The sequence below is a fragment of the Hippopotamus amphibius genome, chromosome 2 (genome assembly GCF_030028045.1).
Source record: "Hippopotamus amphibius kiboko isolate mHipAmp2 chromosome 2, mHipAmp2.hap2, whole genome shotgun sequence".
NCBI classification, from domain to species: Eukaryota; Metazoa; Chordata; class Mammalia; order Artiodactyla; family Hippopotamidae; genus Hippopotamus; species Hippopotamus amphibius.
The window spans coordinates 46,044,504-46,064,860 of NC_080187.1; the positions used below are offsets into that span (position 1 = coordinate 46,044,504).

At 41.2% G+C, this 20,357-nt stretch overlaps 1 protein-coding gene and 1 non-coding gene across 2 annotated transcripts in view; both read right to left on the minus strand.

The window, feature by feature from the left end:
* Window positions 1–20,357, minus strand: part of OSTF1 (osteoclast stimulating factor 1) — a 51,471-nt gene that overhangs the window by 23,249 nt on the left and 7,865 nt on the right. The window contains exon 2 of the mRNA XM_057724133.1: window positions 2,263–2,309. Coding sequence (XP_057580116.1) covers window positions 2,263–2,309 — 47 coding nt within the window. The remainder of the gene's footprint in view (window positions 1–2,262; window positions 2,310–20,357) is intronic.
* On the minus strand, window positions 8,980–9,086 carry LOC130847721 (U6 spliceosomal RNA). The gene has a single exon (XR_009052464.1). It is a non-coding gene; the product is annotated as a U6 spliceosomal RNA (small nuclear RNA).

Below are 20,357 nucleotides of genomic sequence, written 5' to 3' on the forward strand. Positions count from 1 at the left end.
GAAAGGAAAAAAAAATCAAATTCTCCATAGATGTTTTCATTTAGCACTTAGAGTTTTATCATGTGCAGGGCACTGGTCTGGACACTTACAATCTCACCAGCAATACTGTGAAGAGGGTGCTACTCTTACCATCACATTATAGATGAGAAACTTGTCCAAGGCCATACAGCAGGTAAACTGATAGACTCTGAATGTGAATCATGACAATCAGATTCTAGAGCCCCTGCCCCTCATCACCACCACTGCTTTCTCTCATACAGGAGGGTCATGTGTAGCCATTACTGGTTGCCACGGTGTCATGACCAGGATAAAGCGCAAAGGCTGTGGAAAATATCTGTTGTTTCTCTCTACCCCACCCCAACATAATGCAATACAACAAAACCAGTAGCAGTAACTTATACTTGCAAAGCATACTTAACCTCATTTGATCCTTACAACAACCCATTAAGGCAGGGCTGGGTCATGGGTATAATCTCCATCTCACAACCAGGCTCAGAGAGGTTGAAGGACTTGCCACAAATCACACAGTTAGTGAGTGGTAGGACTGGGCTCCTACTTCAGCTTTTGGAATCCCATTCTAGGGCTCCCCTATAGTGCCATAAACCTAAAGAAGCCTAGCAAATGTTAATGACAGAGGAGGGGCCCACTGGTTTCCCTGCACAAATCAATATACGCCTACTTCCAGCACACAGGACATGCTGTTCTCTCTCCCTCAGTGCAACTTTACACTGGTCTATCCAGTCTTACCAGGCCTCTATATGACACATTATTGGATTGAGGGTTGGGCAAGAAATAAGAACCAGACAGGGCTGGGTGGTGCCAGGACTACCTTGCCTTCAAGCAAGACAGAGGAGAAATGGGTTGGCAGGAAGAACCAGGAGCGACAAGCTTCCCAGTGTCCTACCTGTTCAGTGGATCACCAAGACAAGTTGGGCATTGCTGTTCCTCTCTCCTGAGAGTAGTACAGTAGCAAAAAACTGGACCCAAGTCTTTTGGGGGTACTGTACATGTCAGCAATGGTCTCAGACAGTCCAGCCTAGCCCTTCTAATTTTCTTTGTCTCAATGACTTTTAGGTGAGTTTAGGATGTACTGGGGTAAACCCATCCCCCTAGAGAAGATGGCTACTGGTCTCGGGGGAGAAGGACCAAACTTGTCCAACAGAAAATCCTCATTCAGGAAAGGAAGGTAAGGCTAACCTAGTTCTGGGATGATATTCGAAATACTGAACAACTGGTACAGCATGGGCACTTAACCATGGGACCTAGAGGCTACCTGCTCAGCCAGATGCCTCCCCTTTAACATGTGGATTGAGGGGAGATGGAGAGGAGCAGAGTGCAGGGCCAGCAGGGCCTGGGGTAGTTATTACTGACCATCCAGTACATATACGATGAATTGGCAGCTCTGCTCTGTAGCCTACGATCCCTGGGACCGTGGAAATTAAAAATAGCATTTTAAATGTGGAATATTCAAAAAACCTAATGAATTAAGTATCTGTTTTCCCGTGTACATTCAATAATAACTAAGACTTTTAAAAAAGCAGTAGAGAGATTTAATCATGGGTTAGAATTGGAGGTGATTTAAAGGAATTAATACATCAACCAATCAAAAATATGTATTAAGATTCTAAGAATACAGCAACAACTACTCCTTCTAATAGTCACAATGACTCCTTAACAGTAACAGCAGCTTTACACAATTAATCTCACTTAATTCTCACTAAAACCCTATGAGATTATTACTATTTTCACTTTACAGATGAGTACACTGAGGCACAGAAGTTAGGTAATTTCTACATTTACCAGATCATACAGCTGCTAAAAGAGGTAGAACAGGTCCTAAAAGCTACTGTCAGTTCTAAAACCCTGTGTTCTGCACCCCAGACACTGTGCTGGTGAGCAGGCCTGCAATGCCAAGTGTAGAAGTTCGGAACCGGGAAAGACATCCCACTCCTCCCTGGGGTGATCAGAAAGTCTTTACAGAAGAGGAAGCATGTAATCAGAGCTTAGAGGGGTGTAGAGCCCTGAGTCTAGAAACTGTTCAGAGATGAGTTCTACTGTGTACCAAATCCAGACTGGAATAGTCCACAAAAGGGAAGGAGCAGAGGATGGCAGGACTGGAAAGGGGGTTGGACCATAAAGAGCTCTGTCTTTAGTCAAATGAAGCATTGAAGCAGCTGATGACCATTTAGGCCAGAGGAAGTATCTAAATGAAATCACCTTTGGTTTTTATGTCACTTTTAAAGTGAAAAACTTAATACTTACAGTTCTGGGTTCAAACGTATAAAGAGCTCTGAACACTTTAACTTGCCCTGAAAGAAAAGAAACAAAAAACACATGATCAATTCTTTCATTTCTAAATTTGCTGTGAATAGTATTATCCTTTATATTCTTCAGAATTCACTAACTAAAAGCCCCTGTGAGAAATTTATTTTGGAATTAAGTGCTTTTTCTGCATAGGAGGTATTTTTTAAGTATTTGTTAAATGAAAGTATGAATAAACACACAGCTCTGAGGATGCTTTTGTTTCCCTCTCTCAAACAACAGAAGCTACCTAGTTATTTGTACTTAGCTTCTGTCCTATGTAGAGCCTCTCGAACCCTAAGATCTAAGTTTAAAAACAGAAAGGTGAGAGTTTAACATAAAGAGATACTTTTTTTAAAAATAGCGTTACTTTTTTAAATTTTTTTAAAAATATTTTTATTTATTTATTTATTTATTTATTTGGCAGTGCTGGGTCTTAGTTGCTGCATGTGGGACCTAGTTCCCATGGATTAATCTCCAAAATATATAAACAGTTCATGCAGCTCAATATCAAAAGAATAGACAACCCAATCAAAAAATGGGCAGAAGACCTAAATAGGCATTTCTCCAAAGACATACAGATGGCCAAGAGGCACCTGAGAAGCTGCCTGACATCACTAATTATTAGACAAATGCAAATCAAAACTACAATGAGGTGTCACCTCACACCAGTTAGAATGGGCATCATCAGAAAATTTACCAACAATAAATGCTGGAGAGGATGTGGAGAAAAGGGAACCAATCCTCTTGCACTGTCGGTGGGAATGTAAATTGATACAGCCACTATGGAGAACAGTATGGAGGTTTCTTGAAAAACTAAAAATAGTATTACCATGTGACCCAGCAATCCCACTACTGGGCACATAACCAAAGAAAGCCATAATTCACAAAGACACATACACCCCAATGTTCACTGCGGCACTATTTACAATAGCCAGGTCATGGAAGCAACCTAAATATCCATCGACAGAGGAATGGATAAAAAAGATGTGGTACATGTATACAATGGAGTATTACTCAGCCATAAAAAGGAACGAAATTGGAACTTTGTAAAGACATGGATGGACCTAGGGACTGTCATAGAGTGAAGTAAGTCAGAAAGAGAAAAACAAATATCGTATAGTAACGCATATATGCAGAATCTAGAAAAATGGTACAGATCAACCAATTTGCAAGGCAAAAATAGAGACACAGACATAGAGAACAAACATATGGACTCCAAGAGGGGGGTGGGGGGGGTGTGAACTGGGAGATTGGGATTGCCATATATACATTACTAATAAAGAAAAAAATATCAAATTGTACACTTTAAATATATGCAGTTTATTGTATGTCAATTATATCTCAATAAAAGTTCTTAAAAAAAAAAAAAAAGCTAATGTGCCAAACCACCCCACAGCTTCCCATAAAAGTAATTTTCAGCCAGAAGGAGGAGGGCATCATCACAAGAACAAGAACAAATAAAAAACACGGCAAAATTGGTTGCTGTATAGTATGATACTATAATCTGTTTTTGCATAATAAAATATACATATGTATACACATACACAGACACACAGACACAGACAGACACACACACTAGTCTAAAGCTTTCCTCTGGGCTTTATACTCATAATCAATACCTGATATCTCCATTTGGAAGTCACTCAAGGAAAACAAAAAAAGAAAGCTAGTTCCCTGACCAGGGATCAAACCCAGGCCCCCTGCATTGGGAGCATGGAATCTTAACCACTGGGCCACCAGGGAAGTCCCTAACATAAAGAGATACTTGGGACTTCCCTGGTGGCGCAGAGGTTAAGAATCTGCCTGCCAATGCAGGGGACACGGGTTTGAGCCCTGATCTGGGAAGATGCCACATGCCAAGGAGCAACTAAACCCATACACCACAACTACTGAACCTGTGCTCTAGAGCTTGCAAGCCACAACTATCGAGCACATGTTCCACAACTACTGAAGCCCGCGTGCCTAGAGCCTGTGCTCTGCAACAAGAGAAGCCACCGCACTGATAAGCCTGTGCACCTCAATGAAGAGTAGCCCCCACTTGCCACAACTAGAAAAAGCCTGCTCACAGCAATGAAGACCCAAAGCAGGCAATAAAAATAAACAAACAAACAAGCAACTTATTTTTTTAAAAAAAGAGGTGGCACAGTGGTTAAGAATCCACCTGCCAATGAAGGGTACACAGGTTCGAGCCCTGCTGCAGGAAGATCCCACATGCCTCGGAGTAACTAAGCCCGTGTGCCACAACTACTGAGTTTGTACTCTACAGCCCATGAGTCACAACTATTGAGCCCATGTGCCGCAACTACTGAAGCCCGTGCGCCTAGAGCCTGTGCTCCGCAACAAGAGAAGCCACCACAATGAGCAGCCCATGCACCACAATGAAGAGTAGCCCCCACTCGCCACAACTAGCCAGTGTGCAGCAATGAAGACCCAATGCAACCAATAAATAAATAAATTTTAAAATAGTTTAAAAAAAGATACTTAATGGGATTATCAAACAGTAGTTGAATAGTCTTAAATCAATGGCTTATGATTTTATATTTTCCAAGAGAAAAGAAAATTCCAGGGAGAAAAACAGTACCTGTTGGAGAAATCTGTGATTCCATTAAGTCACCAAACACCATGCAATAATTATCCAAAAATGAGCCATGTTCATGAGAGCTGTTCTCCGCTCTGCCAAACCATCTCTCTCTTTATATGCCCCCTTGATGCATTTCCATAACACCTGGTATCAAAGTAACTGATTTGCTGGCCTGCCTCATTTGAGAGCAGGAACCCTGACTTGTTCAATCTCCTGGCACCTACCTGGTATATACTGTGAACCTAACAAATCCTTGCTAAATAAATATATAAGAACAAATTCAAACAATGTAGGAAAAAGCCTACAGATATGAAAATAGAACTACCTACTTAAAATGTGATAACAGTTCAGTCTCAGTAGTGAAAGAACCTTTAGAGATGACCACCTAGTCCAAGAGCATCATTCAGAACATTGGTTCCCAAAGGTGGGACACAGGAAGGCTACTTCAGAAATTAGGTACGTTTCCATCTTATTCATTTTCATTCCTATTTTAACGTTTTAAAATATAACAGCGTGATAGAATACATATACAACTTATAAATTCACCTATTGGGAGTAGTCCAAACCTTCTGCTGATAGAATGAGGGCAGGTGTTGTTTTATGAATGATATATCCAAGCACCTAGCACAGTGCCTGGAACATGGGAGGCACTTAATAATTATTTATTTAATGAATGAAGAACGGATGATTAAAGGAATGGAAACATGCACTCAAAAAAAAAAAAAATCTGCAAACCAGTAGTTCAGAACAACACTATCCAATATAACTTTATGCAATGATGGAAAAGCTCTACATCTGTGCTATTCCCAGATAGCTACTGAGCACTTGAAAAAAGGCTAGTGTGACTGAGGAACTGATTTTTACACATTATTTAATTTGAATTAGGTTAAACTGCCACAAGTGGTTGGTGGCTAGCATACTGAACAACACAAATTTAGAACATGAGAAAATGAGAAATGACATAATGTCCATGAAGAGGGGACTATGTAAATCAACTCTGATTCATCCGCATGATGGGCATTTAAAAAGAATGCTGCAGAGAGACCCACAGACACTGACGTAGCAAAAATCCTGCAAAACAGAAAAAAAAAACCACGTCATAGAACAGTATGCCAAGTACCATTTATTTATGCTGACAGCACACATCTTGAGTGAAAACACCAACTATGGGAATCTTCACATTCTACTTTACACTCGTTTAAATTCATTACACTGAGCATGTATTACTTTTGTTATCAATGAAAACAATAAAGATACTTTTTACTGGAGGCATGGAGGGGTGGGAATCATTCTTTCTTCTAAACGCCCTAATATAGAAGAGCCGTTCAAACCCCATTAGTTGGTGTGGCTGCAAGAAAATATTATTTTTGCGATCTGAATTCTAGTGCCCCTTCCAGAAGCAAAAGTGAAAACTCTTTTTTGTTTGGAGTTTGTTTTTTACCCCACACCCTTAGGCCTAAGAAAGGAAACATTAACTGGAAGGAGGAGCTGCCAGGAGAAATGTTTTCTGCTGACCTGTCTCTGGGAGCAGGGAGGTTAACTACCTTAATTACTTCAAACCTTCCAAAGATAAGTTACACAAGAAAGCATCCACTCCGACCAAAATCAATAATGACAGAACTTTCTTGTTCCTTTGAGGGAAGGGCAGCGATGAGACAGGCTATGGCTGATTTTAGAAACAAGATCCAGTGTCAACTTAAAGAATTTAGATAAAATTCTGTATCAATTTTAAAACCTGGGGGAAAAAAAACTTGGAGTGTGGCTAAGCTGCTGATTTTTGTAATTGTGTCTTTTGTGATTGTCTTACTTAAAATGTTCACATCTAAAAAGGAAGCTGGAGATTTATTTGCATCTTGATTTATACTAAACAGAGAACATCAGGCAACTCTTTAGGCCATCAGGCTAGGGAACACTCTTATGTAACGCTGCAGAAAACACTTTCACATACACGATCCTATTTATCAATTAATGTTGGGACGTTAGCCCCTTGTGGACCCCTTTTAACCCATATATTATAAAAGTTCTGGGCCTTAATTTATTCCATTCTCAAAGCTGAGTCAAGTAGAAATGAAATGGAATACAAAGAAATAGGCAGAGGTTATGAAAGAACAGCATGAAAAGCAGATGACTTTCATGATTAGTTTACCAACCCTGGATATAGCCTCTCAAGAGAATAGTAATTAATAATACCTAATTCACTGATCATTTTTACATCATATTTAATTCAACTGTGTGCAATGTTCTATAGGTGTACAGGTTTACAGAGAGTACTAAAGGGAAAAAAATCAGGGTACTCTGTGTTTCTACAGTATTGTCCTTGCAGACATTCCAAAACAAAAAACCATCTTAATAAATCATCAAGAGCAGGTGCTGATCAATTCCAAACATATTTAATGAAGGCAGGGTCACAGTGTAAAGTAGTTGTGTTCTTGTATATGCAGAGAGGCTAAATTAGATGCCTTCCTCAGGCACTCTCCATCCTGATCAGTTTCTCAGGGAAGTCTGGTTACACACAACAGAAGGAGAAAGTGGAGCTGAGAAGATGGCATGAATGACCTGAAGTCACCCTGGAATTCACTCTGAATTAAGACTGGAAACAGGCCCAGTCTTTTGCCTGATGCTTTATGTGACTCTCACAGACATGAACTAGCATGTGAACGGTATTAAGGATTTCAGTAGGGCTGGCCTCCTGACATAAGCAAGATAAGCAAATTCCCCTAACACCAGCACCAGCTGGCTCCTCACCTTGCCGGGCACGCCCTTCTCTTTTCTCTGCAACCCCACCTAGCCCCTGCAGTGAAGGGCAGAGTCCACTGGTCATCAGCCAGACACTATTCTCCTCTGGAGTCAGGCTGACTGCTCCCCCAACCCTCACCTCCTACCCTTCCCCGCACCATCTGCCCCCACCCCCACCCCGACTTCAATAAACTAATCCTTGTGCATGGCAGTTAAGGCTGAGAGAGGGAAGGGGATCAGGGGCAGGTCTGGAACAGGCAACAGGGAAGAGAGTTTGCTGTTTCCGAGGTTTGCAGAAAGAATACGTATTGTTGTACTGCTAAGGCCCTGAAGCAGCACTTAGAAGGGCTTTGGGCTTACAAACTCAAACACACACTTTCTAATCTACTTTATTCTCCGTTGGTGGAGAGTGGAGGAGAAGCGTCTAGAGGGAGCCACTACGACAGCATTAAAAGGCGACAGCTCACCACAATGGAGGCGTGGCATAAACAGCAAGAGGAATGACTATTCAAAATATCAGAACTGAGTCATCTGTGACACATCAACCACTTCATTTACATTCTGCTGAAAAATGCTGGGAGGCATGAGACAGTTTAGATGGACTTCATTTAAAATGGCTATGATTACTATACACCCACTATGATAGTCAAAGCTAAGAACACGGACAACACTACGTGTTAAGAGAGATACGGCACAACTGGAATTCTCAGACACTACCAGTGGGCGTGTAAACTGGTACAACCACTACAGAACCTTACTCGGCAGTAGCATTAATTCATTTTCTATAAGTCTTAACATGTCTTTGAGATCTTAAATGCATTTCTGAGGAAGAAAACCATCCTCACATTGCACCCAAAAATGACCCCTCCCAGCTGGTTGTCACTGTCCCCAGAGAACAGCAAGTCTCAACATTTTTAAACTGTAGATCGTGACATATTAGTAGATGGTAAAGCTAATTTAGTGGCTTTTAAAAATATTAAATAAAACAGAAAAGACCAGAGTATACTGTACATAATAGAAATAATTATAGTTTTGTGAAATTTTTGTTTCACTGGGACTGGACAGATGGATGGAGAAATGAATGTTTATTTTACAAATTTACCAAACACATTTTGTCATAATGCCAAATGGCTGAATATGAAAATCACCATTTGCCAAAGCTAAACGTTGCCTTTACAGAATGAACTACCGGGAAACAAGAATAAATTTGACATTTTATTCAAAAATTAATTATGATTACAATTTTATTATTAAAAATTCTGGTAGACCCTTTTTTGTGTGTGTGTGTGTGGAAATGTTATGTAAGTTTTTTTTATTTTTTTTTTATTTTTTTTGGGGGGTACACCAGGTTCAATCATAAAAATATGGAACGCTTCACGAATTTGCGTGTCATCTTTGTGCAGGGGCCATGCTAATCTTCTCTGTATCGTTCCAATTTTAGTATATGTGCTGCCGAAGCGAGCACTAGACCCATTTTTAAAGTTTGATATAAAAGGGCAGGAACCATAATTCCTCAGCACTGTCAGCTGCAGCCTGATGAAACTTCTGCAAAACTAAATAAATGTTCTCTCTAAAATGAGGTCTGTGTAAAAGCAAGATATTATGGTGCTACTTCTGCCAGAGTAGCTGTTTCCTGTGATGATTTTGCCACCACATTAGTAAGCTGTCCTTCCTCCCTAATAGAAACTGACTGACGTCAAGACTTACCTCCTCTTCATCTCCTGGGCTTAAAGATTTGCTTTATGCTGGTGATGAAATTTCACTGAAAGCAATCCCACAAACAAGACAATGGTTACCCCAAAATTATTAGGGATCGTATCCTCTCAACACTGTCAATCCACACCTATGATTTTTACTATTTATATAATAACACTTGGATATATAAAATTCATAGCCTCACAATCATTAATTATCACAATATTTTATTTTATTCTCCAATAAAAATGTACACTTACACTTTCAGCTGACTGAGAATTCTCATATATAAAGTACAAAGAGGACATTTGGAATGAGTTACATTTAGACTATGCACCTATCTTTCAAATTGAATATTAAGAGAACAATAAATCCAAATGTCATGCCTTGTTTGCATCACTGGCATGGCATAAGGGATAACTATGCAATCTATAATCCTTGATCAAGTACATGTCTTGGTATGCCAAATGTGATACTGAAGTAGGCATTCAACCATTTGGTCAGTCATCCAAAGCTGAATGGCAGATTTGGGAAGAAATTTGAGGGGGAGGCAAACTTCTGTGTACCCCTATACTCATGTGAGTGAGTGTGTGTGTGTATTTTTTAATGTACCAGGTCATTAAGTTAAAGATACATATCTCTTATTGGAGCTCAAGGTCAAACAAAGTTTGAAAGCCTCTGCTCTAGACTATCTGATCAAGCTAAAGATTTGCTATAGGACTCTAAGGAATGGATAACATTCTTCTACTTTATGAACCTCAAAATTCAGCTAGCATATAAAATATAATCTTCTCACCCCCAAACACAGATATTATAGCCAATTTTAGATAATTATAACCAATCAAAAAGAAAGATGAGGAAGAGAATTACTTGAACAAGGGAAAATTATAGAAAAATAAGAATTTACTATATACATATATTTCTCACATTTATCTAAGTGAATGCAGGGAATATGAATCTTCTTAATTTATATCCTGTGGGTATGAAAAAAATGTGTCTCAGGGTAAGTAAAAGTATCACTGTTATTTCTACGAGGCATATTTAAATTATTCTATTAAACAAGCATGATGAAACAGGATGTTTTCAGCTCAAAAACAAAACAGAAGGAGTCTATGTGATAGTATCCAAAAGTCAAGGCCATCATTTCCATTGCTGGGGTGAAAGGAAACAGCTGTGCTCTGTTAGGCCAACACAGGGCTCCCCTGGGCTTTGTGGATTCCAACGCCCACAAATGAGGTGGTCAGCTCAGAACAGGCTTCTGGGTGAAGAGCTCTATTCATGTCAGTCCACAAAACCCCACTGCTCTTGAAAATAAAATGTTTTTCTTGAAAAGAAAATCATCATGTGAGTACAGCAATGTCTAAGAGTTTCCAATGTAAAGAATAAGTTTCTTCCCTCATATTTATATTCTTGGATGAATTAAATCAAATCCAATGAACTCTATTTGCATATATACCTTTAAAGACTATAACTAACAAAAAAGACTATGAACGTAATGTTTTCATCTCTCCTTACTCCAATACCACCTCTTCCCTGCTGCCCCCTTATGCAATCCAAAAAATAAAAATAGAAAAACTAAAGAATTTGAAACGTGTCTTGATTTCAGCTGCAGGAATGGCAGACTCATTAAAAACAGTAGCCGGTGTGTTTTCTGACAAGAGGGTTCTGTTTGTTAACAGTGTGCCTTTCTTATGCATTTTTTTTCCTTTGCTTATACTTTTCAGTGCCTCTCAGGAAACTTAGTTACTTTCACATCTTGAGGGGCCGTAACTGCTAGTTATTCGTATTTCTCCTCTGTGGTGTAACATAAAAGTCCCTAAGAGCGGGGTTCAAAATTTCAAATGACAAGCTTACTGCCAACCATGTCTTGACGGGTTAAAAATTAGAGAAAAGAGCAATGACTCGTAAAACACTTCATCTCAGGACGCCCTGCTTCCACAGTCAGTTTGAGAACTGACCAGGGATCGAACCCATGCCCCCTGCAGTGGAAACATGGAGTCCTAATCACTGGACCACCAGGGAAGTCCCTGGAAGAAAACTATTTCAGGCCTTGGAAATTGATGAAAAAAGGCTACACTGGCCACAGCACCTTCTGCAAAAAGGCAAGATGAGTCTGAGGGCCGAATCCTGACAGCAACGCCTGTTTTTTGTACAGCCTGTGAGCTAAGAATTAAGAATGGTTTTACATTTTTAAATGGTTGGGAGGGAGGGAAGATCAAAAAAATACTTCATGACCTATGAAAATTATCTGAAATTCAAACGGTAGTGTCCACAAAGGTTTTTCTGGAACGAAGCCACTATTTGTATTTCCTCTAAGGCCGCTTTCCCCTACAATGACAGGGCTGAGTCGTTATAACAGAGTCCATCTGTGGCCCACAAAGCCTAAAACATTTACTATCTGTATCTCTACCGAAAAAATCTGCTGCCCTCTATCCTACGGTCCCCCTTGTCCTGTGACGGACAAGTCAGACCACAGAAGCATATGTCACAGCCTGAGGGGCTGTGGGTCAGCCTCTCCTGCTGGCCCCACAAGCAGTCTGTGGCTCAGCCTCCTCCGGTGGCAAGTGATTGGATGGGCAAGTGAGTCCGTATCCAAGACTGAGACAGAAAATTCCCTAACCCTGAAAACTCTCATTCAAGAGGGAATGACCCATCTAAGCTCACATTTATGGGACACTTACCACAGACCAGACACCATGAAGAGTGCTGACCTGCAGCAACTCTTTTCATCCTCCAAACAGTCCTGGGACATAAATACCTTATTAACACTATCTTACAGTCGAGGGAATTAGAGGGGGTAACTAGCCCAGGTCTACACAGCTAGGAAGCCGCAGAGATGAGGTTTAAACCCAGGCTGTCTGGCTCCACGGCTCATGCTCTAAACACTCTGGAAGTGGCTCAGAAAGATCTGAGCTACTTAATGCTGGCATGCTGGGATTAAACAGGTTTAAACAAATTTATGTATATAAATATGTAGAGTACTGAGTGCAGTTCCTGAGGTGTTGCATGTGCCCATACGTGTTAGCTTCTATTAATTACTATAAACTTTTACCTTATTCCTTATTCCTTGTGTTTTTATCTTCACTGGCAAGATAGCCTTATCAAAACCCTATATATTATATATATCCTGTATATTAGATATATATAGCCTATATATTATATATATACACACACCCCATGTATCCTGTATATTAGCTAATTTATTATTTACAATACCCCCACAGAGAAAAGTGAAATGCTTTTGTTAAGAAAACAAAGCATAACATCTAATATCATATCCCTTAGTGGCTATTAAAGCATTCAAAGAGAGTTTTAAGTTGTCATTTTTGAAACCTACAGCCATTGTCCTAACTCAGGCTGCCTCAACAAAATACTATAGACTGGTGCTTAAACAAGAAACATTTACTTCTCACAGTTCTAGAGGCTAGGAAGTCCAGGATCAAGGTACTGGTCAGTTTGGGTTCTGGTGAGAATTTTTCCCTGGCTTGCAGATGGCTGCCTTCTCATTCTGTGCTCACGTGGCCTTTCTTCTGTACACAGAGAGAGCTCTCTCTCCCTCCTCTTACAAAACTACTAATCCCATCATGTGGGCCCCACCCTCATGACCCAATCTAACCTTAATTATTTCCCCAAGGCCCCATCCCCGTCACATTGGCGGTTAGAGCTTCAATGAGTGAATCTGAGGGGGACATAAACATTCAGTCCGTAACAGCAATGAAAACAGAATTACAGAAAAAAACAGAAATGCATGAATATGTAAATGTATACATATACTGGAACACAGGTTACCACAGTGATAATAAAAAAGGATTTATCATGACCTTAAAGAAAAATTGCTTTTGGGGGATATGCTTATGTTTTACTGTTATGTAAATATAATCTCACTGGTGGTAATTTATATATACAATCAGCTATGTAAAACAAAGATACGCATAGAAGAAAAGCTGGGAGGAAACAACATCACAATGTTAACAGTAATCTCTGGGTGGTAGAACTATGAGTCATATTTATTTTCTTCTCTATTTTCTTAATTGTCTACAAAGAATACAAATCCCATATATATAATCAGGAAAACTCTCTTTTAATGCCCTATTGAAGGACAATCTAAAAATTATGTGTACTCTATCTATCACAGAGTATTTATTAATACAGTCTTCTGGGTTTTTTTGCCAAACCTTGTGGGATTTTAGTTCCCTGGGCAGGGATCAAACCCAGGCCCTCAGCAGTGAGAACACGGGGTCCTAACCACTGGGCCACCAGGGAATTCCCTTCTTTTGTCCTCTTTGACTCTCTGATCTCACTACCAAAAAAAAAATAATGGTGGAAAGACAGCAACTGTAATGCCAAGTGTGCTCACAAAAATGAGAATACAGGGATGGTAAGTAACACAGACAGTGGGTAGACAGTGGGTAGACTCTTAGCTCAGTGTTGGCTGTATGGGAGATGGCACCCACTTCGTATTTTGGGAAAATAACAGAAGGTGCAAAGAGGGGCAGGTGGCAGGGCAGGGAAAACCTGGAATACAGAGTAGTATACAGACAGAGGAGCTGGAGGCCAGGAAGGGTGGAGGGTGGCCTAGGAATGTCACGTAGATCACTATGCCTGAAGCCTAGAGGAGAAAGCGTGAGAGATTAGGCTGGACCTGAACAAAGATGGGCTAGAGATTTCTCAAATTTTCCTGACACCCACATTAAGAAATATTTTGCATATCAGGACCCAGGAAACACACACACACACACACACACACACTCTCTCTCTCTCTCTCTCTCTCAAAAAACAGAAAAAAATTTCACCAAAAACACTTATCCTTACATTTAATATATGAATGTGTGGAACCAGTGTTTAGAGACCAAATGGAAATTTTTCAGATTTAGATATCTGATACTCCTTGCAATAAACAAAACACTCCCAGAATATATTAAAAATGGCCTTGGAAATTATTTTATTTCAATAGATTTTTTTTTTTAATTTGAGCAAATAATAAATGGACAAGCTTAAACTTCAGACTTCTTGAATGACTAATTCCTTGGGAAATTACAATTGTACATAAGAAATAAAAATTTGTAACAGCAACAAAAATGGTCTTAGCCTTCTATAAAGACACAGACTAGCAAGATAACATGATGATAAAAATGTTTCCTTTATTTAAAGTAGAACCCCTCTAAAACCTGATACAGGGACAAAGATATACACTGTACCTAAGAAAAGGATAAGAGAATCTCTAGAGACATAGGAGAGAGCTTAAGTACTCACTTCATGCTTACCTGATGGACACACAGGGGTCAAATCTGCAGTGAGAGCATTTTACTATTTCTAGTTAATCCTAGAACTCTTGTATAAGAATACAAACTCTGGATGTGTGAAAAATATTATCAAACACAACAGGAAAATGCAATCAGATGGCAAAGAATAAGCAATAACCTTGAAACCGAGCCCCTCTCAGTTCATAAAAAAAGAATTCAAATTCTCTCTGCAGCACATGTAAGAGAGTCTGAAAAAGTCCCTATTCAAAATTATGACAGAACCAAAACCAGTCAAGTGAGTTCAGGGAGGCCATCTATAGGAAATGAATACAATATCTAAGACATTCATTCCTTCCAAGATCATCTATTCACTAAGACAACAGCCTTTAAACTGGAAATTGCTTCCCTAATTGCATCCTTTCCGAAGGCACACAACAGTGCTCCTTCAAAAGGTGTACGAATTGTTCCGAAGGGCCACATTCCTTGCATGAAAGTGGTGAGCCTTGCCTGGTGGCCCCAGAGATGTTGGACATGACCCCTCTCGTGTTAACTACACCCACTGGCCTTTCCAGGGGCCAGACCTAGCATCTTTGATGACTCAGCCCCAGCAAGGGGATGAATTCCTCTGCCCAACTCACCTGGTCCTGAAAGTCAAGATTGTTTATGGAAAGGAGGGGCTATATAACTGGAAGGTCTGGGAAGCCCCAAAGAGTCCAAGTGACTCCTGGAAAAGGTCAGAGGAGAATCTTAACCCAAAGAAATGTTCAGGTATTTTCCCAAACCAGATCAGCTGTTGGGAGGAGGAAGAGAGGAAGAGAGAATGGAGTCCTTAGGATTTCCCCTAGAGAAAGACAAGGCTGGACAGAGACAAACAAAAAGCTCTAGTTTTCTGGGGCTATAATTAACATGGGGTAATTACAGGACCATTCTTATGAAAATCCCCCTTCTACTCAGGCCTTGGGTGGAGCTGTGATAACATTCTTGAGGGTCATACACTTAACTTTCAGTGACTAACCTCAGCCACTCTAAAGCCCAAGGCACCTTTCACACCTACTCCTGAGATTGCAAGTTGCTCACGGATTTTTTTCTTAACTCTTTTTCTTAATGGATTCCAGAAGATCATTTCTCTTTTTTATGAACATGGGGTCATGGCGTGGGGTGGGGGGAAGGCAAAGTGTTGAGACATTGGAATCTGTTCTTAAACTTCTAGGAATATCCCTGGTCCCCTGCCATGAGCTTGCAGAACTATTTGCTGTTTACATTGTAGATGGGTAGATAGTAAAAAATAACCACTCTGCCCACAGGGACAGAAAGAGGGAAAACTCCATGCTCTTTAGGGCAGTGGCTTTCCACCAACCTGCAGCGGTCGGTCAAACTGCAGGCTTTCATAATAATTACTAGAAATTTGCCCTCCCTCAGTACCCACTGTCCAAATGCAGAAGTACCCTGCCTTCTCCTGCCATCTGTCCTAACAAATTGCAGTTCTTTATCTATAGTCTTAAAGATATTTAGCGGAAAATTAACACTCAAGAGCACTATAATAATTTTTAACTATGAACAAAATTTTGTGTGTGTGAGTTCTAAAGTTATAGCAATAAAACTTACTCCCATCAGCAATTCTATTTTCTTAACATTGTCATTATATCGGAAGCCCTATAAGTATGTACATGCTCTTTTCTTTAAAAAATTGATTTCTTGGGACTTCCCTGGTGGTCCAGTGGTAAAGAATTCACCTTCCAATGTAGGGGACGCGCGTTCAATCCCTGCTCAGGGAACTAAGATCCCACATACAGCGGAGCAACTAAGCCCATGTGCCACAACTACTGAGCTCGTGTGCCTCAACTAGAGAGCCCGCATGCCTCAACTAGAGAGCCTCCATGCAGCAAACTACAGAGCCCACATGCTCTGCAGCCTGCACGCCACAACTAGAGAAGAGAAAACCCACATGCCACAACCAGAGAGAAGCCCATTCACTGCAACCAAGAGCTCATACACCGCATCAAGAGATCCTGTGTGCCACAACTAGGACCTAAAGCAGCCAAAAAAAAAAAGAAAATAGAATTCTTGTGTGAGATCTACATAACTGACAGAGCAATAGGTGGGCTGAGAACCACTCTTAGAGGAAGACTATCAATCCTCTTTTAGAGAGAAGCCTTGAAAACGCTCTTTCCTGGAATGAAATGTGAGAATTTCTAAACAGTGAGGTCTGAACTTGAATTCATGGCTTAAAACTATTACCTCCAGTAAAGACGGAAAAAACAAGGAGAAAGGGAGATTCTGAACAGTATTTTACACAGAGAATTAATTTCTAAAAACTTGCCAAAGATATAGTCTTAGATCTCAAATCTACGTAGCTGATATTATTGAGTTATAATTAATGTTATACATTTTCCAAACATAAACGTCCTCATGATGGCCACACTTGCAACGGTCTTATTGGAAACCGTGCATGCAGACCCCAGACACATTTCTGCAGCACCATCCCTATGTTGCCTTCTAGGCAGCTGCAAAAAAACAAAAACAAAAACAAACAAAAAAAACAAAAACAAAAAACCCCACAAACTCCACTGCCCTGTGTAGCCAGAGACCTAACTGAAATCAGATCAGACCTAATTAAGGATACATCATGTCCCCACTTCCCATCCTTCTCTCTCTCTCACAGAAATCTGGATTTATGAACTGCTCTTAAAAAGTATTTAATTCCTCCATGTTTGCATTCAGGTGGCACTGAACACTGGAAGCAGCAGGAAGATGGGCAGGGGATATTGAAACTGTCCCGGGGCTCTATAGAAAGCACACGATAAAATCATCCAGAAATCTGGGCAATTATTTGAAAAATCAGTCTAAGGCAATAAAGATTCAGAATCATATTTAGAATCAAATGAAAAACTGCGGTCTAGAGTAGCCTAGGGACTGACTTATCAAAGTGATCTAATAAGTTAATTTAAAAAAAAAAAAAATGGGACCAGAACTTCACCCCAAAGCTAATTGTTCATTTCCCATTACAATATTCTGCCTCCCTCCCCTCCAAATCACAGCTTGGTCCTAGACTATCTACCCTAATTAGCCCATCTTTATACCTAAATTCCTATCACTAAAGACTAGTTCATTTGAAAAGAGAATTTCTGTCTCGGGAATCTTGTTTTTAGCTTATTTTTTAATGTAAGCACATTGGGGAAGGGGATTTTGATAAATCAATGACTGGTTTAATACTGCAGGCGAAGTTGCTCATCAGATGTGAAGCGGTGAGTTTATTCTCAGAGGCCTGTGGAACTAAGAGAAGAGGAAACCAAGTTCCAGGGGATGTCAGCAATGAAAACCGGATGGTCTTAAGCTGGATATTGTTGTAGGTAAAATAAGGCTATCTCGGCATATGGCCCTGGTCCTAGAGGTGCCAAAATCAGAGCTCCAACAACAACTGGCTATGGCAACTAGGGTCTGCGAAAGGTTAGGTCTGAAGAAGGATGGGCGCCCCGGGAAAATCCATCCAAGCGTAAACACAGACTCACGCCAATCTTAAGGTCACAGCATGTTGAAAAGGCACAGGTGTGTTAGCCAAAGGGCCACACAACATGGAGCATGTGTCCAAGCAAGCTAATGACAAGGGTTCAGGGCAGGCCAAGGAGCAGATATCCCAATGGCAGTCAACAAAAGAGTACCTGGTTAGATGTCAAAACAGCAGAGAGACTCAGTACCAACAAAGAATCAGGAAATGGGCAGGAACCCATTGTGGAGAACAGAGCTCCTACTAAGCCAGTGTCAAGACCTAAGGACCATTTAGCGACCCAATATTTAGGTACAGAATTGGCCCTCAAGAATGGGAAGGCATTAGGCAAGAACTAGAAGCAGCCCTATGGATGGGACACGGCTCTACGTAATGTAGGCCCAGGCTGTGGTTAGCAGCTGCTTGGGTGACTTACATTTAGAACCTGAGTACAGAGGAATAAAAGAGAATGATTTATTCCTCAACAGAAAAACAAGGTTGAAAATAATCTCGACTTTGGTGTGCCATTTAGAAATGAACTTTGGAGGGAATGATGTCTGTTGCTACATGTCCCAGCCAGTTTTCCTGCCTGAAAAACCAGTGAGAATACCTTCAGTTTAGGTCCTCCCAAGGCTACCGTCAACAAACTTGCACTGACTCATCAAAGCAACGAGCCCAAAAAGTAGCCCCAAAACCCTGTAAACCTGGACAGGCAACATTTTAGAGAAGGTCCTAAGAGTCTGGTTTCCAAGAAAGGAAATACGAGACTCTGTGGAATCCTCCAAATCTGAAGTCCTGAGATACCTGCCAACTGTGCCAAAAGCCTGGAGGGGCTTCTCTCAGCCTAGCCGCCCTCATCCGTGCTCAGAGAGCTGGATCCACAGATTGGGTCAAGAAATTCCTAGAAGATACAGCCACTCCAGAACACTCTCCAGGTGAAAGCCATTTCCTTGTCTCATACAAGTGAGTTGAATCAAGTCTTTCCTCATAGATGAGAGAATCCTGAAATAGAAGCCATGAGTTTCTCAGAACCTAGAAAAATCCCTGGAGTGTACGGATTCCAGAAAGACTCTTTAGGGCTGCTTTCAGAGCACTGTAAGAGGTTGGAGGCAGACCCTCCAGCAAGAGAATAAACTTGGTCTAGAGACCCCAGAGTTGGTCTCTAGCGTCTTCCTTAACTCAAATTTAACTTGCTTTCAGGCTCCCTGGGAAACAGGAGCACCAGACTAGGAAAGATCCACCAGATCCCTCTCCCACCCCGCCCCCGCAGGCCCTGGCCTCTTGCCACCCTGCTGCCCCTCTGTGGCGTGCCCTCCTGCCGCAGCCCCTGCTGCAACCACCCCGTGCCCCTTGCCTGTCTTATCCAAGTGACCTTCCCAAAACCCTGGGTGGCAGGGCCCGCCCTCCCAAGCCTGTCTTTCAGTGGCTGAAGACCCCTGGCGTGGGGGCTTCCTCACTGCCCTGCCCGCCCAGCTGCAACTGGAGCCAGGCCCCTAGATGCTCCACATCCTCTCAAAGCTGCTCCTGTGCCCTCAGCCCTGACACCTGAAGGGTGAAGAGCAGCTTGTGTGCTTGCCTGCTGAGTCAATGCTCTACTGGCTGTGGCCCCCTCCAGCCTCCTGTCTTCTTAGCCTCTGGCTGGCAGGGCTGCTCAGGCTCCTTGCCTCTTCCTCCCAATCTGCAACTTGTACCCACTCTGACCTGGCTCCTCTAATAAATTCATGTCCACGGGGGAAAAAAAAGAATGAGTACATTCTTTGGTTCCAAGAATATACAACCAAAGTAATGCATCAAATTCTAAGGAATGCTAAGAAGTTTAATACGCTAATCAAAATGCACAAATACAAACTCTCCCCTGACTCTCACCCTGAGAATAAGTTGAGGCATTTGCCTTGCAACTCTCTAAAAATTCTACAGAAACTCAAACACTGAGTGGGAAACAACGGGCAAGAATTAATAAAAAGCAGGTGGCCTCAGCAGCCCCATCAGTGACTTATGTGAGTTGAAGATGTGACCCTCTTTAACTCATGTCTGCAAACGCACCACCCACAGCTCTTGTTAACACTCCAAGAAACAGATAGCACATGAGTAGGTGGCTCACATGTGGACATTCAAATGCTCGCTTTCTGTGTGGAGCAATACAGTTTTCCACAAACTGCTACACTAGGCAAACGGCTTTCTCTGTAATTCAGAACAAATTTCTCCAGTTCACAGTTCCACACCACATCTCCCTGGCTTCTGTGAGAGAAGCTCAGCCCCTATGCAGTCAAGCAAACGTGGACAGGTTACTTCATTTCTGCCCACGTCAAATGAC